General features: G+C 47.6%; 1 protein-coding gene across 2 annotated transcripts in view; it reads left to right on the top strand.

Annotated features, from left to right (window-relative positions):
- Window positions 1–22,853, top strand: part of CABLES1 (Cdk5 and Abl enzyme substrate 1) — a 124,650-nt gene that overhangs the window by 34,142 nt on the left and 67,655 nt on the right. For both annotated transcript variants that reach the window (XM_012506295.2, XM_030810654.1), the window contains exon 2: window positions 19,477–19,548. In XM_012506295.2, the coding sequence (XP_012361749.2) occupies window positions 19,477–19,548 (72 nt within the window). The remainder of the gene's footprint in view (window positions 1–19,476; window positions 19,549–22,853) is intronic.

The following is a 22,853-nucleotide window of genomic DNA, read 5'->3' as shown; positions in this document are numbered from 1 at the left end:
TTCATTCTTGCACGAGATCCAAGAACCCTGTCTTGGGGTCTGGATCAGGACTCTTTTCCGGTAACATAAGGATGCGTGATATGTTATGTCCACTAGGTCCCAGCCACCTGAAGACCTGCTATTATGGTTAAACATATGACATGAAACAGCAGACATTTCACAGAGAAGCTGCCTGGTCTGTCAGCAAAGCAGTTATTTCTTATGTTAATGGCGCCAAGAGGGAAGCTCCTTCCCCCAGCTCAACCAAAGCATTAAACCCAAGTCATTCCTCCCCAGTGGGCAAAACTTTATTTCTTTGGCAAGATAACTTTCATTTGAAAATAAACTTTGAAGCTGTTTGAAGCTAAAAGAGCTTGCTTTCAAACACAGCAGCAGAAACGGTGAAATAGCCTCACTTCCTTTGAAACAAGCTTCTGGAGACCTCATCAGAATTTGAAAGGCTGTGAGATAGGTGCCCTCTTGCTTGGGATGAGGGGTCTGAAGTGGTGTGTGTGAGCTGCTGAGGCTCTCCTGAGGTTCCTTTGAAAACCTCGTGTTTCCTGTAATTGGAGTCCACCACTGTGTGGGGTCATGGGCAGCTGGAGGGCTGGGGTCATGGGCAGGTGGCTCATGCTTGCCTGGACTTGGTGGGGGCTGCAGCCACGTGGGAGGGGGTAGGATTGCTCAGCAATGCCCTATCCCTCTCAGCTCCCCCTGCTCTGGAAGGGCAGAGATGCCAGACTGCTGTCCTTCTAAGAGCAGGACCTCAGAATGTCTAGCAGAGACGTTGTTATACATATCTGCCATCCCCCAGCCATGTGGATGTACATGTTGTGTTGGAACCTCAGTTTCTCCATCTGCAAAAGGAGTCAGCATAGTACTCATGTACAAGGGTGTTGTGAGAATGCCAAGATGTTTGTAAAGCCCTTAGCAGAGTGCGTGGTGCAAATTGTTCCCAAAAGGAAATATAAACATGTAACAAGGGCCTGCCTGTTTTTGATGTGGCCTGTTGTCCTTCCTAAGGAGCCTTCGTGCTGTGCGAAGGAATGTCTGACCACACACAGAACAGAGTCCCCTTCCATCCACACCTGCCCTCTGGCTTCTGGAGGGTTTGGTGGCAGGGTTGCTTCTGATCTTGACGTATTTCTGGGTTCCAAGACCACACACCCTAGCCATCTCCAGCAGCATGTGCGTGGGCCTTGGGTCCGTTTATGCCCCTTATGCTTTTTATTGGTCTCATAGCAGAAGCCAGACTGCTGGGTTTTTATGAACCCAGGAAAATGGGCTCTTGATGACTATGAGGCATTAAATCTCAGAGCCAATTTCATAGTCACAGTTCAGCCTCAGAATGAGCTTTGCACCTCCTGATTCTTGACAACTTCAGCTTCAAAGGGCATTGTGAAAGTCTGCTGTGGAAAGAATAGGTTAAGACTGACTTCCCACAGTGTTGGCTGCAAAGAAGGTTGAGGGTTGGTTTTTTTTGTTGTTATTGTTTGTTTTTGTTTTTGTTTTGAGACAGAGGCTTGCTCTATCTCCCAGGCTGGAGTGCAGTAGTGCAATCTTGGCTCACTGCAACCTCCGCCTCCCAGGCTCCAGCGATTCTCATGCCTTAGCCTCCCAAGTAGCTGGGACTACAGGCTCCCGCCACCGCACCTGGCTAATTTTTTGTATTTTTAATAGAGACGGGGTTTCACTATGTTGGCCAGGCTGGTCTCAAACTCCTGACCTCATGATCCGCCCACCTCGGCCTCCTAAAGTGTTGGGATTACAGGCGTGAGCCACTGCGCCCGGCCTGTTCTTTCCTTTAGAGATGAAGTTATTGGGGGGAGGGGGTGCTAATGGGTTTCATTAACATGTGATCCGTAGATCCAGGCCGCGTCTCCTTCATGGCCCTATCCTGGGCTGAGGTCCTCCATTATTGTTCCCATAACACCAGTCAGTGCACTCTTTGTTTTATAATGAACTCTTAGTGTGTCTCCTCACCGGATTGTTCTTAAAGGCAAGGCTTTTGCTCTAGTCATCCTGGATTCCACAGCACCTTGTAGTGGGTGCTTAGCAAATGAAGGGCGGATGACTGAATGCATCAATGAGTGAGTTTATAATCTGATGAGCTCTGTCTGAGTGATGGAGGATAAGGAGGGGCCCTGTGCCTTGAGCCTTTCCGTGGTCTGCACTGTTCTCATCAGCCCTGCTTATCCTTAGCCATGCCTCATGTCTTGGTAAAGCTTTACAAAGTCTGTTTTGCATTGCTTTTTTTCTTTTGGATAAAGTGGTGGTATTTCTCCTTGAGATCTTTAGGAATCTGCCCGTTTTTCAGAGCAGGACCTCTTCTCTTCTTTGATGTTGCTTTGACTGTCGTCTCTTTTTTTCCAAGACCCTTGCCACACTCTGATAACCCTCGCATCTAACGGAGCCACAGAGTCCACAGCTGCTCATAGGTCACTCACCCACAACTTGCATCCTCAGAGGAACTCTGCTTCCCCATGACCCCATCAGCCTCACATCCCTGCCAAACCAGGCGGCTCAGAGCTCGCCTGCATTCCAAACTCTGGCCTGTGAGTGTTGACCAAAGGGTTAACCTTTCTGAGCTGTGTTTGTCCTGTCTCCGTACTAGCTCATGAGCCACCTAGAACAGGGACCAAGCCTTATGTTTCTTTTTTTGTTATTATTTGAGACAGAGTCTCACCCAGGCTGGGGTGCAATGGCATGATCACAGCTCACCGCAGCCTCGACCTCCCAGGCTCAAGTGATTCTCCCACGTCAGCCTCCTGAGTTGCTGGGACTATAGGCATGTGCCACCACACCTGGCTAACTTTTTGTGTATTTTTTGTAGAGATGGGATTTTGCCATGTTGCCCAGGCTGGAACATTTCTTTTACTTCTTTGTATCCCTGACACCTAGGATTGAATATTTATATGTGGGTGATGATAGTGACAGTGATGACAATGACATCTTACTTAACACAATAGAGACAGTTGGATCTGAACCCTGCCCTTCCTGTTCCTGTCGTTACCTCTGCTAACCCATCCTCCATCCTTTGCATTCTCATAGTGGATTCTAATCTTATCTTAGGATCCTACACTCTGTTTTAGATAAGAGGGGAAATGGACACTTATACACACCTTGCATCTGATTTCAGAAGGTCCACAGATCCCTAAGAGGTCCGGAGATCCCAGTTTAAGGATCTTGCTCTAAAGAAGGACACCATTAAACACCCTTAGGAAAATCAGTGGTAGTAGATTACATTTATTTTACCCAGTCACTTTCTGAAAACATTGGTTGAAAACAGTGTCTCCCCTACCCTTCCTAGTTGTTAAGAATATATTGTTTTCCACAGTAACCAAAGCTTTGGTATAAAGGGTCCATTCAGACCTCTGACATAGACTTTTTTGAAGAGTCCAATAGCAGTGGAATCCACATTACATCCAAGTGAATATTCACGTGATTTTAAGCACCGCTCTCATGCTGCAAATTCACTTTGGAAAGCCTTCCTAAACAGCCTGGTAATTAGAACTGTGGTGGCTAATTAGGAATACGGTGAGGCAAATGCACTAATAATATATTTCCAAGTGAGCTGTTAAAAAATTAAACTTCCTCTGCTAAGGCCGATGGAAGCACCTTGGATTGGGATATTGTCTTCCCTCTTGGATGACTGAAGTGCTTGTGAGTTCTCCTGAAAACTGGATCAGGCTTTTTAAAAGGGAGCAATTTGCAAGGATGTCTTTCGCCAAAGGTTAGGGAGATATGGGAGGTTATGGAAATGGAAGTCTCAGAGCTCCAAACAGCACCTTGATGTGTGCAGTAAGGAGGTTTCCTTTTTGTAGACATGGAGAGAGAGGGTGGATGAAATGTGGCTGTCAGCAGGTGCTGGGTGATGCGCGGCACTGGGGCAAAGCGTTGCGATGGGTGGCTGGGGATGCAGCACCAGGTAGCCTGTGCTGGAGCATCTGTCGATGTGCTGAGCAGGCCCTGCTCTGGGAGGGTTTGCCCAGGTCTCTGCCTTCAAGCCTAACCTGCTGCCTGCTGCACACAGACACCTACGGGACCTCTGTAACCAACATTTGAAAGGAAAGGGAATGGCTCTGAAATGACAGTGTCTGGTCCCCAGTTCTTGCTCTCCTGGCCATCCAGCTCTGCCCTGGACATGTCTTTGAACCTCTCCAAAGCTTCAGTAAAAGGAAATTGAACCAGATCCATAGTTTTTGAATTGTATTATCTGGAGCTCTAAGGATCTTAGCAAGGGCTTAGGAGGTCTAAAAACAGTTCTAATCTGTTGTATATTTTGGGATTTGGTACTTCATTATTACTGTATCTTTTTTCCCAACATATGTTTTTCTGCATATGTAAACTTTATATATCATATAAATATTTTAACAGCTTTACTAAGATAGAATTTGCATACCAACCATTTAAAGTTACTATTTTGGCTGGGCTTAGTGGCTCATGCCTGTAATTCCAGCATTCTGGGAGGTCGAGGTGAGTGGATTGCTTGAGCTCAAGAGTTCGAGACCATCCTGGGCAACATGTCAAAACCTATCTTTACAGAAAATACAAAAATTAGCCGGGTGTGATATAGCATGTGCCTGTAGTCTCAGCTATTGGGAGGCCAAGGTGGGAGAATCGCCTGAACTCAGGAGTCAGAGGTTGCAGTGAGCTGAGATTGTACCACTGCACTCCAGCCTGGGTAATAGAGTGAGATTCTGTCTCGAAAAATAAAAAAAAAAAATAAAGTTATTGTTCAGTGGTTTTTAGTACATTCACAGACTTGTGCAGTTGTCACCACTATCTAATTTTAGAACATTTTCATCACCCTCAAAAAGAAATCCCATGGTTATTAGCAGTCTCTTCCCATTCCTCCCCCCTCTCGGATCCCAGCTTCTGGCAACCACAAATCTATTTTCTGTCTCTATAGACTTGCCTACTCTGGACATTTCATATAAGTAGAATCATACACGACGTGTTCTCTGGTAACTGGCTCCTTTGGCTTAACATAATGTTTTCAAGGTTCATGTTGTAGCATGTATCAATACTTCGTTCCTTCTCATGGCAGAATAATACTGCGTTTCATTCATTCATCACATTTGGGTTTTCACATTTTTGACTATTGAGAACAGTGCTGCTGTGAACATTGTATAAGTCTTTGTGTGGATGTATCTTGGCATCTTTCTTCGATTATATTTAGGAGTGGGATTGTTGGTCATATGGGGTAATATGGGGTAACTCTATGTTTAAAACTTTTTTTTTTTTTTTTTTGAGACAGAGTCTCGCTCTGTCACCCAGGCTGGAGTGCAGTGGCGCGATCTCAGCTCACTGCAAGCTCCGCCTCCTGGGTTCACGCCATTCTCCTGCCTCAGCCTCCCGAGTAGCTGGGACTACAGGCACCCGCCACCACGCCCAGCCAATTTTTTTGTATTTTTAGTAGAGACAGGGTTTTGCCGTGTTAGCCAGGATGGTCTTGATCTCCTGACCTCGTAATCCGCCCACCTTGGCCTCCCAAAGTGCTGGGATTACAGGCGTGAGCCCACTGTGCCCAGCCTGTGTTTAACATTTTGAGATGTAATTTGTATGTGTATACATGTTACACCATATATATATATATATGTGTTTTTTAAACTGCAATAAAATAAACTCGATAGCTTTCTATAGCAAAGCCTGACATACTGGTGACTTATGCATTAATTAACTAATTATGCATTAGTTAACTCATGCTGCCAGACTAAGTTGATTTTGTGCAGTTAAGCTTCACCTGCCACATCCGTTAAATTGAATTGGGCCTTGATATGTTTAAAAATGGTTACCACAGGCACCCACTTATCTCTTTCAATGGTGATTGTATCCTTACTGTACAACCAAGACCAAAAGAAACAAATTAGATTCTGAGATTGACCTTAGACTAGAAATGTCACCAGGAGCTTCTGGTTTTAGATTTGTTTGTACCTCAAAACAGCTACACTGCTCTAACAGTGATTGAGATATAAGTCAATATTATACTCTCAAGTTTATAAAATTTATGATTGTTCTAATCTGATTTATGTTTTGGGCTTTGGTGTAAGGTTTAGTTTGGGAGAAAAAAAGCATTCTGCTGCTCAGAAGTTTGAACATCAGTGTTCTAGATTATTTCTAAGGTCCTGGCTTTCGTTTTTGACCTCATTCCTGGGCTTCTGCTGGCTTGCCGAAGGTCTTGGAGTAAAAATGGTAAAATGACTTACCTGGAGCTTTTTCTTTTCTTTCTTTTTTTTTTTTTTTTTTTTTTTGCATTGAGTCTTACTTTGTCACCCAGGCTGGAGTGCAGTGGTGCAAATACAGCTCACTGCAGCCTCTACCTCCTGGGATCAAGCGATCCTCCTGCATGCGCCACCACACCAAGCTAATTTTCATAGTTTTTGTAGAAATGGGGGTTTTGCCATGTTGCCCAGGCTGGTCTCAAACTCCTGAGCTCAAGCCGTCTGCCCACCTTGGCTTCCCAAAGTGTCAGATTATAGGCATGAGCCACTGCTCCTGGACCCCTGGAGCTTTTAAGGTACACCCTTGTTCCTCCTGAGCCAACTCTGTGGAGTTGTTCCTGCTATGCGTAAGCATTTATTGAGCACCTCCTATGTACCAGGTAATGTGCTAATCATTGAAGGGGTTTCAAAGAAAGAAAGACATAGTTATTTGTCCTCAAGGTACCTGCAGTCAGGTTGGAGATGAATAAATGTAAAATAAAAAGAATAAAGTCAACCAATCTACAAGTATTTCGATATGAATATTTCCAAATGTAATAAAGATACCAAATGTTGTAGGAATTCAGAAGATGTCAGGGACAGCTTCACAGAGCAGGTGGAGGAAGGTAGGATTTGAGTGGATGACGAGAGGGTGAGGCAGATTCTGAATTTTCTTTTGAACTACGATTTGGCCACATTTAGGCATTCCTCAGGCCAGTGGTCCTCAACCTTTTTTGGCATCAGGGACCTATTTCCTGGAAGACAATTTTTCCCTGCACTGGGGGTGAGGGGATGGTTTCGGGATGAAACTGTGCCACCTGAGATCATTGGGCATTAAATTCTTAGAAGGAGTGTGCAGCCTAGATCCCTCGAGTGCACAGTTCACAATAGGCTTGGCGCTCCTATGAGAATCTAATGCCCCGCTGATCTCACAGTAGGCAGAGCTCAGGCAGTAATGCTTGCTTGCCCACCACTTCCCTCCTACTGTGCGGCCCCCATTCCTAATAGGCCATAGACCCCAGTACTGGTCCATGGCCTGGGGCTTGGGGACCCCTGCCTTATGCCATAAACCCTTTATTTGGAGGCCACCAATTTAGCTGTACCCAATCCCCATTCAGCTTCCAGTGAAAGGAATAAACATGGGTAGCCAAGGAGAAGCAGGCATTTTTTTCAGCAGGCTTCCAGAAAGGAATCTGAGGTAATTCGGATAGACAAGGAAGAGGCATCAGTCTTTGTTTCCATAAACCGCTACTGAGTGTGGGCCACGGTTAACCTGAAAAACTCCTAGAAAATAAGGATTCACAAAGCCCCATCAATCCGATTTTGCTATAGATAATTGCATGCAGTTTCTGAGCTGTCAAAATCGACTCCTGCTGAAGGCGCTTCAGAACAGAGGAATGTCACGCTGGACACCAGGGAGAGACTCCAGGGAGCGTTTTGCTGGCGTCCTCCCTAGGAGGGCAGCCCCCTGAAGGGTCCGGTAAACACCAGCTTGGATGTGAGGACCCCTGCCTGAGCCCCTGCTGGTTCTAATGAAGTTAGCTCCGTTCTCTCCTGACTGGGGAGGAAGGGACAGGAGTGTGTCCCTGCAGCAGGGTTCGGTTCTCCCCCACCTTCTTCAAATCCCGCAGAGCTAGGCACAGAGGGTCCTTGTCTTATGTTTGAAGGAAAAATAAATGCATATCTGGCTTAGAAAGTCTTTAGCAGGTAAAGGCATTCTTCCAAAGCACCAGTGAGCCCTCTCAGTGACTGGGGAGGAAGCGAGAGGGCTCCAGCACAGGCCATTGTCAGGCTCGGGGCCCCATCAGACCAAGTCTCAGGAACGGGTTCTGCTCAGCCTCTGTCTAAGGAGGTAACTCTTGCCCTTTGCACCACACCCTTGCTCCCCCATGTAAGCCCTGAAGTGTTTCTGGTCCTGTACCTCCTGTGTTCAGGTGTGAGACTGAAAGGTGCTATGTGTGAACACATGTGTACATACACAAACACACACACACGTTCATTGTGCTGTGATACCAGCCCTAGCCCCGCCGGTCTATATGTGGTCAGCTTGTCCACTTGGCTGTTGGGGTCTCTGTCCAGGTCTTCCTGGAGCCAAGCCTGGCCCTCTGATTGCGAGTCTGTCTCCTGGCTCCTGCTGGGCTCTTTTCCTGGGGCTGGACTTTGCTGGAAGGAATTCTTCCTATGCCTCACTGAGTCCCAGTTCTGTCCTGTCCTGTTGGGCTCTGGGAAAGTGCATGTAGGAAGCCCCTCAGACCCCCTGCCATGGCCTGCCTGCTCCCTCTGTTAGAGGTACTCTCTTCTCCTCTCCCAATTAAAACCTTGGCTCTCCCTGGCTCCCCCATGTACTCCACACCTGGTTTGGCCTCCAGGTGTGGACACACTTCACAGTGTCCTTAAACCATGGGACCAGGTGCTGCATTCCCATCCACCCTCCTTGCCCGGCTCCGGGAAGCCCTTTGCAGAGAACACCTGGATTTGATTCCTTGGAGCGTGACACCCATTCAGAACATAGGTAAGTTGGCCCCAAACTCCTTGGACTTGTATTAGATGCGTAGGGCACATTTCTGTCTAGGGTGAAGCTGGCTCTTTTATTTCTAGTGGTTTTCCCTTTCCAATATTCCCTTCCCACCCATATCCTGTCCTGGCTGGGCCCCCACTTGTCTTCCCCACCTGCTCCATGAGTATCCAGTGTGTTCTGTAGCAAGATCAAAGCTGTTTATCTCATCAGCCACACAAAACCTTTTCGGATCCTGATTTTTTTTTTTTCAACCAGTACCCAGTACCTGCTTCTCCTGGTTCCACCCTTCTGCGTATCCCATTGTGTGCCCCTACAGCAGCAGGGCAGGGCCCCTCCCTCTGGGACGAGGCCAAGTATGAATTAGAATGCAGCACTGCCACTGAGCCAGCGACCCTGGGCTGGTCGCCTGATGTCCTGATACCCTAAGGCTGTCCAGGGACCCTGGGCAGGTACCTTGATGGTGGCCAGGTGTGCTGTGTCTGCTGCTGTGTTCTGACCTTCCCTCTAGACCCTTTGTCAAAAGAGTTTGAACTTGTTCCCAGGGGGTATCACTGGATCTTCAAGTAGGGACTGACATGAGGGAAAGAGTGTTTTTCAAGATTAGCAGGACAGCAGTGGGCAGGGTAGACTGGGAGATCTTTGGGGATGAATTTCTGGCCAGTTATTAAATCCTAGCAGCAGGTCCTGTCTGCTCTAAATAGCCCCACATACCAAGGTAACCTCACACCTTGATTTTTCAGGATTTGGCAAGTCTGATGAGAGCCCTTGAAACAAAAGTAAACTCAGGCAAGCCAAGCGCCTTTTGTATTCTCTGTAAACATTTAGAGAGTCACTTTCTTGACCCGCCTGTGAAAATGTAGAAACAGACCTTATTTGAACAAGCTGATTGGCAACTCTGGTGTATTGATTTTAATTTGGTTTTTGCCTGATTCATCAGCTGGAGACTTTAAAACATAGCCAGATTCAAAACCAGTTTCTTGGCCAGGCGTGGTGGCTCACACCAGTAATCCCAACACTTTGGGAGGCCGAGGCGGGCAAATTGCCTGAGGCCAGGAGTTCAAGACCAGCCTGGCCAACATGGTGAAACCGTGTCTCTACTAAAAATACAAAAATTAGTCGGGTATTGTGGCAGGTCCCTGTAATCCCAGCTACTCAGGAGGCTGAGGCAGGAGAATCGCTTGAACCCAGGAGGCAGAGGTTGCAGTGAGCCGAGATCGTGCCACGGCACTCCACCCTGGGAGACAGAGACTCTGTCTAAAAAAATAAAGAAAAAACAGTTTCTTAGCATTTTGTCTAATCTAAAAAAATCTAACCATCCCTCCTTTTCTTCAAGATAATCCTATCTTCCTTCCTTTACAAGAAAAATCCCAGTGACCCCCAGGGGATTTTGAATTCCTTTGGTCTGTATTCTGGGTATGGATCTGGCTTTCAGCATGTTAGTTGAGGCCTAGGGAGGAGGTTTTCCTTCCAAGCCAGCTGTGTGCCCTGTGCTCAGAGGTATGGATGGCATCAGGCTGACTGGTCAAGACCAAATGCTCCTCCAGTCACCCCAGCCTGGTGACCTGGCCTGGCCAGTATGCCACTGTAGTGTCAGACTCTGTGGCTCTCCTCTTGGAGTTCCTCCACGGTCTAACAAGCAGCTCTTGCCAGGTGAGCAGTAAGGGCCATGCTTACTTTCATCAGCACCTTTGCTGCTGGACAAAGCTTTACGTGGACAACAAAACTAAGCATGTGTCTAATGAATGTGTCCTCAGGCTGAAGGGAAGGCCATTTTGCTTTAAGGGTCTGTGTATCTTCTGTTAAGAGGTAGCAGCTGACTTTTTTTTCTTCATCTGTGAACACGTGTACTAGGGTGAAACAGTTTTGGTTTTTTTTTTGTTTTTATTTTTGTTTATTTATTTATTTATTTTTGAGATGGAGTCTCACTCTGTTGCCCAGGCTGGAGTGCAGTGGTACGATCTCGGCTCACTGCAAGCTCCGCCTCCACCTCCAGGGGTCATGCCATTCTCCTGCCTCAGCCTCCTGTGTAGCTGGGACTACAGGCGCCCGCCACCATGCCCGGTAATTGTTTTTGTATTTTTAGTAGAGACGGGGTTTCACTGTGTTAGCCAGGATGGTCTTGATCTGACCTCATGATCCACCCGCCTCGGCCTCCCAAAGTGCTAGGATTACAGGCGTGAGCCACCGCACCTGGCCAACAGTTTGTTTTTTAAGTGAGCGCAGTCTGATTGGACTTCTGCTGGAGGAGCATCTGGAATCTTGGCATTAAAGTTTGCCAACTCACGAACAATGTTATCATCACTTATTTGATGAATGTGAGGAGCAGGCTGATGGTGCTATGGCAGTCAACAGCTTAAGACGCTGCTAGGGAAATGAAGGAAATAACAGGGTTGATGGAGGGGCATTTTCCTTTAAGAGAGCCTAGTATTTGAAAACCAGCATTTCACAAATGACATACAGATGATAGTACAATTCTTGGGTTTATTTGTTTACTTATTTATTTTTAGAGACAGGGTCTTGCTCTGTCACCCAGGCTAGAGTGCAGTAATGCGATCATAGCTCATTGCAACCTCGACCTCCTGGGTTTAAGCGTGTCTCAGCTTCCTGAGTAGCTCAGACTACCAGTGCATGCCATTAAGCACAGCTGATTTTAATTCTTGGGTTTATACGTAGTTTTTCACTTTAGGGCTCCTTTAAGTAGTAGGCTTCCATAGTCAATCAGTTACAAACTACAGATTTGTACCCTACTTTTTAGGACACCTTTTCTGCATGAGCTGAACACCATTTTGAGAGCAAAAGATTGTGTCTGTGGTGGGGGCATGGAGGCTTCTGCCCAGAAAGTCAGAGATTCTATAACATTTTGTGAAGGGATTTTCTAGTTGCCTCAAAGGCCAACCCTGCTTTCTAGGCTAATGTGCCCCAAGCCTTTTCTTGCTGGGTCCTGATTGGGCTCCTTGAGGCTTGGTGACTAAGTCGGTAAAGGAGGCTAGGACATACAGGTTCCCAGAGTCTATAAGGTTGAAGTGGGACTTCTTACTGTCCAGCCCTGACTCCTTCCCCGTAACCTCCTTGTCCTGGGGCATTGGGAAGCTGAGGAGGATTTCTGGACTCTGTTGACCAGACTGGGAATGCATGTATTAAAGAGAGAGACCCTAGGCCAGGCGTGGTGTAATCACAGCTCACACCTGTAATCCCAGCACTTTGGGAGGCCTCGGCGGGTGCATCACCTGAGGTCAGGTGTTCAGGACCAGCCTGGCCAACATGGTGAAACCCCATCTCTACTAAAAGTACAAAAAAATTAGCCGGATGTGGTGGTGTGCGCCTGTAGTCCCAGCTACTTGGGAGGCCGAGGCAGGAGAATTGCTGGATCCCGGGAGGTGGAGGTTGTGGTAAGCCAAGATCACGCCATTGCACTCTAGCCTGGGCAACAAGAGCAAAGCTTCGTCTCAAAAAAAAAAAAAAAAAAAAAAGACTACTAATAATTATGTAGAGAAAAGCATTGAATGGAAGGTCAGGTGCTCTCTGGGAAAAGTCCAGGAATACCTACCTACCTGGTGAGGGGAATTTGTTCCTGTATTCAGCCAGCCATGATTGAGTACCTGCTGTTGGCCAAGGATGGTCCCTTCCTAGGAACACACAAGCTGTGACAGCATGGCCCCTCCCAAGCAGCTCGCTTCTAGAGTGTTTCCATTTTGTTTGGGAGAGGGAGGTTGGTCAGTGAGAGAAAGACATAAGTACCAAAGCAAATAATGACAAGCTTTCGGGTGTCTTGTGACTGTGTTAATAAGTTGTTTCTGTGCTTGGGTTTTTTTGGTCATAATAACTGTCTGGACAGATGTGAAGTAATCATTACCTCAGCTCCTTCCTCACCTGTGTAATTGAGGTATCCAAGACACTCTCACCTCTTCCACACCTGTGAAGAGGCAACTGTACCATCCAGTGGCCCAACGTGCAGCCAGGAAGAGGGGTACACCCATAGGGAACACTAGAGCCATTAAGGAAATTGCCTTTTTTGTGAGCAGAGAGGTGGTTGGCCCAGGTGTTTACCCAAGTCGTTTTCTGCTCTCAGAGCTCATGTTTTGCTCCCAGAGAACACAGAACTGGTTCTTCACACCCATGTAACGTGCATATATTATACATATCATCCACCTGTTTATACTTGAAAGCCTTTTGGTCTTTTGCTGGCCTCAGTGCTCCAGGCTAACTAGCTCTCTTTCCTCTTGCTTGTTGAACCTTAAAAGTTCCTCATTCAAGGATAAAGGAGACCACTTATTATCTGGAGGTTGGTTATGATCATTTCCATCCCAAGTTTGCTGATGCAGGAAAGTAAGGTAAATAAGTGGAATGTTAGGAGAAGGTTCTCACCCGCCTTTGGCCTGCGCAGAACACTGGAGCTATTTCAATGGGACTCAACTGTCCTTCTCACTAGAATCCCCCGGGAGTGTCTAAAACCCCATTTATCCAGCCACACCCAGACCAGTAAATCAGAATCTCAAGGTGGGCTCAGGCTTCGGTGATTTTGTTGATCCCTGGGGTTTCTGATGTGCAGACAGCATTGAGAGCATCAGCCTACCCTACTTTCTCATTTCATACTGGAAGCAGACTGAGGCCAAGGGTCACCTTCCACGAGGTGGGCTCTTCCTAACTGTCGGGCCAGAGCTTTCCCCTGGGTGCCCACTGCCTCACGTTGTCCTTCGGGCTGAGCTGCTGCCCCAGGTGACTACATAGGGCATTGGCCTTGACCAGCTTGCCCCACCAGACCCCAAGATGACACTGCTGCACCCTCACTGGTTAGCAGGCACAGCAGCAAGGCCCTCACCTGTCTCCCAGCGCTTTCTTCAGGGCAATCTGCTTACCAGGCTCAGGAGAGAGGAGCTCTCAACAGAGTTGAGGAAGGTACCCGGACCACACACAGCTCCATTTTGCCTCTCACTCTCCGGGGTCCTCAGAGTTGCTGCAGATCAGGATGACGACAGAGCATTAGTGAGGAGGGCCTTCGGGATGGTCAGGCCTCTGGGCCTGCGTCCCCTCATCAGTGTGGATGGTTGGCCTCTGTTCCTGGCCTGGAAATAGGTCCAATGACCCTTTTGTGCATAAAAGTCACTTTAGAAATGCTGGCCCTCGGGCCTGCCTCTCCCAGTGCTTTGTCACTCCAGCCATGGGTTCTTCTGTGTACTTTTTTTCCCTTCTCTTCTTCCCCATGTGACCTTTCCTTAAGCTTTCAGAGTAAGTGGACTTATTCTAACAGTACCTTTGTGACCAGCCCTGTGTCCCAGGAGTATACAGTGATTTGCACCCACAGAGGAACTGTTATCCCTTCATGATGAGTGGATTAATTTGGTCCACATAGGAATATCCAGATGTGCAATCGTGTCGTCATGGATTATGACTTACTTGCTTAGCATTCCAAGGATATTGTAAAACAGGCGTGGGTGCTTTCAGGAGGCTGCCTTACGCATGAGCATTAAGCATGAACTCCAAAGTGTGGCCAGTGTGGAAGGATCTAACTTGTAACTGTCAGACAAGTCGAGGAGCCCTGAGTGTACATTCAGTCTGGAGACTAAACATACACACTTCCATCTGATGATGTCAGTGCCTAATACTCTTGCTTTGAGCCCTGCCAGTCTCTTACCATATGTCTACTTGGTCAGCCTGCTATTTTGGTCCAAGGCTAAGTATTCTTTGTCAGTCATTAAAATATGCAAAGACCTCTGCTTGTTAAGTCTATAATGATAAGGAGTTTGCATAGTAATGGACTTAATTTATGAGGGAAATTACAGAGTGAAAAGTGGCTGTTTAAGATTGGCCGCCCCCCCTGAGGCTTTTCGTTTATTCCAGGCTTTCTGGGGTTAGAAGGTGAGGGAGAAGGCACCACGACATACCTTGGGAGGGTCCAGCAAGGTGTGGGGTGGGGCAGAGATGAGCGCTGCTGAGTGACACTACCAGTTCACAGGGCAACCCTTGAGGCAGGGAACAGGTCCTCATCTTAGGCTGGACGGGCAGGCATCCTTTGCTGTTTGGTGGTACCATAGGATGGTTTCTTTACGGTGACTGGTGGTAGTTCCAAGTTCTCTTCTTTGTCTCAGAATATACCGGTTGGTTCCATTCACAAAGAAGGGAAGTACATCTGCTGAAGTTAAAGGAACAGGTGGGCATTTGGGTGTGGATTTTTTCCCCTTCAAGGAGTCGTCCTGATCAGAAGTGCCCATGCATGCCCTTGCATACCGGCACATGTGTGTGTGTGTGTGTGTGTGTAGGTCTGTCTGAGTTCAGACTTCTATAACAAAGTACCAAAGACTGTATGGCTTATAAACAATAGAAATGTATTTTCTCGGCCGGGTGTGGTGGCTCATGGCTATAATCCCAGCACTTTGGGAGGCCGAGGCAGGCGGATCACTTGAGACCAGTAGTTCGAGACCTGCCTGGCCAATGTGGCGAAACCCCATCTCTACTAAAAATACAAAAATTAGCTGGGTGTGGTCGCGCGCACCTGTAGTCCCAGCTGCTCGAGAGGCTGAGGCACAAGAATTGATTGAGCCTGGGAGGCAGAGGTTGCAGTGAGCCAAGATTGCACCACTGCACTCCATCCTGGGTGACAGAGCGAGACTCTGTCTCAGAAAAAATAAATAAAAAGTAAAGAAATGTATTTTCTCACAGGTCTGAAGGCTAGAAGGTCACTATCTGGGTGCAAGCATGGTTGGGGTCAGATGAGGGCTCTTCCAGTTACAGATGACCAACTTCTAGTGTCATCACATGGCAGAAAGGGAGCTAGAGAGCTCTCCGGGGTCCCCTTTACAAGGGCACAAATCCCATTCATGAGGGCTCCACCCTTACGACAAATCACCTCCCACAGACCCCACCACCTCATACCATCACAGTGGGGGTTATGATTTCAACACATGAATTTTGAGGGGACAGAGACGTTTAATCTGTAATAATGTGTGTGTGTGAATTCACACCTGTTCAGCTCCTGAGGGGAATTAGCGAATGTGCTAGGTTTTAGAAAAACCCTTATAACTGTAAAGAAAGTTATATTCGCATCTGGTTCTTTTCCAAATGAGTCTTTCTCATTTCTGGTGCAGGAAGAGGTGGCTACGGCTTTGTGAGAGGGGAGTTATTGGGTCATGTGCTTTTGTGGATGGGCCTGATTTTCTAGGGTGAAACGTGCTGGTGGATGTTGGAGGAGTCTGTGCTTCCCGGCAGGGCCTTCTGTGCTGTGGGACTCAGCTGGAGTGTTTTCCACACCACAGCCCTGAAGGATGCAGGGGCTTCAGGGACTGTTAATGGGGCTTCCTGGTGGCCGTCCCATGGATCCCCACGTGACTCTGAGCCCCTGAGGACAGGAGGCAAGCCTGGTTCAGCTGTGTGTTCCCGACAGGGCTCATGGTCACGTTGTTGAGTGAGTGGGGGTGGATGCATGGAGAGGTGAACCTGCCTGGCTGGGCTCTGGGCTCTGCCAGATGCTGCCCGAAGAGCCCACCCAGGGCCTCCCCAGGGCTCCTTAGGGTACCTGAAGGAGGGCAGCCTTCAGCTCTTCCCCTGTACGATCACCTCAGTTGCCTGGGTGCAGGTTGAACAAAACATCAATTGCCTATTTACTGGTCACCTGAAAATGCTGTTCTACAAAGGAAGGCTCAAAGTGTGACAGAATGTGTTGAGATTCTCAGGATCCAAAGCCTATGCATTTATCTCTGTCTGTGCAAGTTATCTCTAATGACAATTTAGATGTGCATACTTAATTTAAGTAAATACTTAAATGAGTGTTTTACTTTGGATTTAAAAGCTCAGAGCATCATACAGAGATAAACAGTAAATCTTTTAATCACTGCCTTCTGGCTGTAGGGAGACCTGAGAGCAGTGCAAGGAGACCTGGGGGCCACTAATTTTATAGGTGGCCAACACATCAGTGAGTGTGACTTGTGCTTCTCGGTGCACCCCATTGTGTACATGCAAAGAGTTAGTTGTGATTTGAAGTGGGTATAGGTGTGGTAGGAACACGTACACATCTTGGGGTGGGCTCAGGCACAAGGCATTTTGGGGTGACCCTGCCACTGGCAAGGCCTTGAGTGGGGGCCAGAGCCTAGAGCTAGGACACTCAGCCTGCTCCTGGTCAGCTGAGCTGGAGTGCAGGTCAGGGTGCAGCCTCAGTGAAGGAAACTGGAGTGTCAATCAAAAGCCCAGTAGCTCCCGTTCATTAAGAACTGCCGTGGGCCTGGGACTTGACATGTGTCCCTTTCTTAGTTAATTGCTGTTTCCCATTTCATAGATGAACAAACTGAGGCTCAAGGATTAAGGAGCTTGCTTTCTTTTCTTTTCTTTTTTTTTTTTTCCCCCGAGACGGAGTTTCGCTCTTGTTGCCCAGGCCGGAGTGCAGTGGCTCGATCTCAGCTCACTGCAACCTCTGCCTCCCGGGTTCAAGCAGTTCTCCTGCTTCAGCCTCCCGAGTAGCTGGGATTACAAGCATGCACCACCACACCCAGCTAATTTTGTATTTTCAGTAGAGATGGGTCACCATGTTGGCCAGACTGGTGTCAAACTCCTGATCTCAGGTGATCCACCCACCTCGGCCTCCCAAAATTCTGGGATTACAGGCGTGAGCCACCACGCCCGGCCAGATTAAGGAGTTTTCTCAGACCCCAAAGCCTTTGGATCCCAGGATTGCAATTTGAGTGTCTGACTCTAGCCCCTAGGTATTCTCCTGTGTAGAATTACACCACCCTGGATGGGTAACATGGGGTTTCTGCCGCTGAGATCTGCAATGGGCAGGTGTGAGTCTCCCCCAGGCCAGCCTGGGACTCAGCACCTGGAGAGAGGCTAGGCCCGCTGCTCACCTGCCTGCTTTCCTAGGATTAACTGGGATTTCAGAGGGCTGTGCCTCAACCCATAGCACAGACACTTCAGAGCTCCAGCTGCAGGTGCTGTCACGGGGGCCTAGGCAAGCTCTGTCCCCTGAGTTACAGGGCTGTGCGGGGAAGTCCTGTCTACTCATGAACTGGCTACCTGTAAAATCAGTTCCCCACCTCCTCAGCTCACCTCTGCACTGCTCTCAGGTAAGACTGGTGCCTCCTCCACAGCTCTGGCTGACTCTTGGAAATCTGGCAATATTATGGAAATGGAAATTCACTGTTAGTTAATTGCAGAGTGAAACCACAGTTTCTGTAGAAAGTCCGGTATGTCATGAGCACAGGGGGTGATGTGTGTGCTTGGTTCACACACATTGATGAGTGAGGAGCTGAGAGTGTTCTATGTTCTACTGTTTTACAGTTGGAGAAGAGACAAGGAGGCTGTATGACGAGTATTTTTTTGAGACGGAGTCTCGCTCTGTCGCCAGGCTGGAGTCCAGTGGCACCATCTCAGCTCACTGCAACCTCTGCCTCCCGGGTTCACGCCATTCTCCTGCCTCAGCCTCCCGAGTAGCTGGGACTACAGGCACCCGCCACCATGCCTGGCTAATGTTTTGTGTTTTTAGTAAAGACGGGGTTTCACCATGTGGGCCAGGATGGTCTCAAATTCCTGACCTCAGGTGATCAGCCTTCTTCGGCCTCCCAAAGTGCTGGGATTACAGGCGTGAGCCACAGCACGCAGCCACAAGTATTTTTTTTTTTTAAGGATTTGAGTATCAAAAAATTAAGAAAGGTGGAAAATTGATGAAGCTGTTGAAGAGTTTGCTACAAAAATGACCTTTCTGATTGTCTTATAAAAGCCAAACAAGTCAAAGGTATCAGAGTAGTTGATCAGAAAAAGTACACACAAAATTAAAAACAAAAACAAAACAAAAAAACACCAAAAAGTCATTTCATTCTTTGATCATTAGGGCAAAGTAGAACATGGTTATGACTGCATGTTCCTAGGCTATGTTTTGCCAAACATAGTAAAAAATAGACTTATCTTAATATTTTTAGTTCCGTTTTAAGGAACAACCCAGTCAAACTTTTTCAATCGATCCCCGCTCCACCAAATCATTTACTGTCAAATGATGGTCTTTGTTCAAGTAGATTTATTTAAAGTTACCACCACCCTACCCTGCTCCTGGTACCTGATATTCTTAGTTAACTAGGACCCGTTCTTATTTCAGCCTAGCAAAAGAAACTGGTAGACTAGGGAGGTTTTAGCAGGCAGTTTGCAATTCCTTAGCAGCCCAGAAGAGTTAATGTTTTGCATAATCATGCCACATATTTATTCTTTCTACCCAGTCTGTGAGAAACTCTCCCAAAGGAATAATTTTTTTCTTGTTTCCAGTTGCTTTTGAAATCATGGCCATCCAGGGAGCATAACCTTTTTATTGCATCCTAATGATTTTGAAGTTGTTTTTAATAGGGTTTTAGATTTAATATTTATCAGTTACCGGGTTCAAATCAGTGATAGTGGAATACTTAACAGTATTAGCTAATGCCTTAGAAAAGCTGCACACAGTGTTCAAGTTATCCTATATATTACAAGAGGCACCTTGTCTTTGTGTGTGTGTGTGTGTGTGTGTGTGTGTGTGTGTGTGTGTGTGTGTGTGTCCTTGGGGGAAATGGCAGCATCAAAAGGATCAGTCACTTCCTTAATCATCACAAAGAGGCCCTCTAACCAGGGAGAATGCTCAGGATTCAGCCAGCAAGATGGGCCTGGCGTGCAGGGTGGGAACATGGCAGCCTCTTAGAGACAGCTTTTGTCTGATCTTTTCTTAATGGACTTCATGTTTTTGTTTTGGGGCAGTTTTAGATTTACAGAAATGTCTGATCAGTTCTGCAATGCAGTTTTAACTCCCAGATTTTTTCCTTCTTTCTGCAGACGGCGCCTCATCTCCCAGAGATCTTCCTTGGAGACCCTGGAAGATATTGAGGAGAACGCCCCTCTCCGGAGGTAATTTTCTGTTTCATTTATGTATATGCAAACAGTACACCATGACAGCCAGAGATTGATTTTGGTTTTGTAACTTCTTGATCTATAGAATTAAATTTAAAAATAACTATCTGAACTCCAGGGACTATGGGACATCTCCTAGTGTCCAACCCACCTCTGAGGACCATTAGAACTAGACAACATTAAATCCAATTAGGTGTTGGAATAGCCCAGTTTGCGTGCTTTTCTTTCCATGGCTCCTCTTCACTTTGTAAACTGCTGCTTAATGGAAAAAGAGCCCAGCATTGTCCCGGCCCGTCCCCCAGGTTCAGTCACACAGTAGGTACAGTCCTGGACTTCATTCTTAGCAGGAGGGGCAACAAGAACTCCTCAGGAGGTGACCACGATGTCGCTCCCTGGCTAGTTGCTGGGAAGCCCAATTAGGATAATTGTGAGTGCTCGCTGGGGTCTGAAAGTGTTCTGTTTCTCCCTCGGGATTAGAAAAGTGCTTGCAAGGATGTGAGGGCGATCTGGCTGCGACATCTGTCACCCCATTGATCGCCAGGGTTGATTCGGCTGATCTGGCTGGCTAGGCGGGTGTCCCCTTCCTCCCTCACCGCTCCATGTGCGTCCCTCCCGAAGCTGCGCGCTCGGTCGAAGAGGACGACCATCCCCGATAGAGGAGGACCGGTCTTCGGTCAAGGGTATACGAGTAGCTGCGCTCCCCTGCTAGAACCTCCAAACAAGCTCTCAGAAAAGTGCTTGCAAAAGACGTCTTTTTGGGTGACAGCCATTGCTGAGCTGTGCTGTGCTGTGCCGGCGACTGACAGGTTCCTCTCCTCTAACCCAGCTAGGCCCTCATGGAGGAGAGTGCACTCAGGTACTGCACCCCCTTCCATCCTAACTGCAGCCCTGAGCTGGGTGGGGCAGCATGTGGGAGTGAGCCAGGAAGATGGGGCGCAGGGGCTTCCCGGGGAACGCAGGGCAGGCGGCAGCAGGGAAGGCATCGGGCGGAGGTGAGCTCCTGTGGACTTGCATCAGCTCCTCCTCGAACCCGCATCTGCACCGTGCGTGCCTTGCCCAGGCCAGGATTTGGGAGCGCCTGGCTCTTCCTTCTTAGCCTGGCAGGGTGCTGCTGTGGAGGGCGGCCTCCCCCTGGATCTGGCTCTTTCCCTACCTGAAGCGTCACTCCCAGGGCAGAGCCCGTGTCTACAGGCTCCACCTGCATGAAGAGCGGAGGGCAGAGTGAGCACAGACAGCCTGGGGTCAGAGGGGAAGTGTCCGGCGACTGTGAATTTTGTCGCTGACATCATCCCAAAGAGAAAGGGCTGAACAGTCCCATCTCCACTTTTGGAGTCTTTTTCAAAACGTGGGTAACCTCCAGGCAACTCCTAGGATGTGTGGTATGTGGCTGTGTGGCAAACACGGCCTGGGAACAAGTGTTACTCTGTGAGGAGCAGTTAAGTGGGAGAAGGCCATTTCCCTGCAGGAGTCATACAGAAAGCTACACTGAAAGTCAAATGAGGGAGCTGGCCTTGGTCCATGTACTCAGCGAGCATGGAGGAGAGGTGTTCGCAGGTGCACTGAGTGGCTTTGGTGTTAGAGTGAGTGATGCCGCGATCTGACCGAGGTTCTCCCTCACTCCTGCCACAAATGGGAAAATCCATGAATAACATTGAGAAGCCCCTGGAGTTTCGAGAGGCTACTAGAAGCCATGGTCCTTGGAACAACGTGGCCACTGTGAGCCGAAGGAAACCAGGCGACTCGGGGTACAGGCTACAAAGGGCTCTTCCCTCTTCAGGAATTCCCAGGCAGGGCTGTCGAGCCTCGGGATGCAGTGTCCTTGAGTCTTGAGTTGTCGAGGAGAGGCCAGAGGAGGACGTGGGTTCTGTGTTCCTGGTTGGTGCGCTGTCACCCCTGTTCACGGAATCCACCCAGACTGGTCCTCAGCCTTGTGGTAGCACAAATGAGTGCAGTAAAAATGCTTGTCGGCCTCAACTGTGACTTCTACCAGCTCTCACAGAATACTGCACTAAACCTCAAATCTTGTTATTATAAAATTTTAAGAATGTCAGAAATCAAAAGAGTTTTAGAAATCAAGTGTTTATTCCACTAAGGGACCTTTTTTTAATTTAAAACAGTTCTCAGCCGGGTGCAGTGGCTCACACCTATAATCCTAGCACTTGGGGAGATGGAGGCAGGAAGATCACTTAGTCCAGGAGTTCAAGACCAGCCTGGGCAATGTAGTGAGACCCCCATGTCTGCAATCAATCAGTCAACACAAAAATACATAAATAAATAAGGTTCTCATATTGGCTGGGTACAGTGGCTCACACCTGTAACCCCAGCACTTTGAGAGGTTGAGGCAGAGGGGTTGCTTGAGGTTAGGAGTTTGAGATCATCCTGGGCAATGTAGTGAGACCCCATCTCTACAAAAAAAAAAAAAAAAATTAACCAGGCACATGGATGTGCACCTGTAGTTCCAGCTACTCAGGAGGCTGAGGCGACAGGATCGCTTGAGCTCGGGAGTTCAAGACTTAAGTGAGCTATGCTCGACACTGCACTCTAGCCTGGAGTTTCTTAAAAAAAAAAGAGAACTTAAAAAGCATAACTGTTCTCATATTTACTTAGAAATTCACTTATTCCTAGGAGTTATATTAGCATGATGTAGAAGAAGAGACATTAGTTTGAGAGCCTGGGAACCTGAGTTCTTAGCCTGACTCTAACTGGGTATGTAGCATTAGAAATTGACTTAGTGTCTCTGGGGCCTCAGTTTTCCCATCTATAAAATGGGAAGACCAATTGGCTGATCGCTGAAGCCTTCTCTGGTCTGTGAAATGGTAACACAAATAATGATGCTGAAGTATTTTGGGAACTGTGGGGGTGGAAGGCTATTAGCCCAACTTGCTTTTAAGCTTAGCAGAAGAACAAATGGCTCCAAGGCATCTATTAGACCTTTTGCATAATTAAGTATATCCTGTAATCAGTGCTAACAAGAAAGAGCTAATCTTTCATTAAATTAGTTTTTAATTTAATTCTATGCTAATTTAATTTTGCATCACTTAAAATGTATGTTTTTAAATGGATGTTTACACGCTGTTGCAGGCGGCTTTGAAATTAATTCATTCTTTGCTTAACCTGGCACAACCTGAGCGCCCGGTTTCCAGTTCCTTGGCAATTGTTGCCAGCGCCACAATTCTCTTAAAGCATTTCTTAGATTCCCTGGTGATTTGGTTGAATGCTTAAAAGAAAAAAAAAGCAAGACAACAAACAGCTTGCTTAATGAAGGGCTAGATTAGTAGGGTGTATGTGCAGTTAGAATTGGG

The sequence above is a fragment of the Nomascus leucogenys genome, chromosome 4, assembly GCF_006542625.1.
Source record: "Nomascus leucogenys isolate Asia chromosome 4, Asia_NLE_v1, whole genome shotgun sequence".
NCBI classification, from domain to species: Eukaryota; Metazoa; Chordata; class Mammalia; order Primates; family Hylobatidae; genus Nomascus; species Nomascus leucogenys.
The sequence above is the reverse complement of the archived record's forward strand: the minus strand, read 5'-3'. Positions and strand labels throughout refer to the sequence as shown.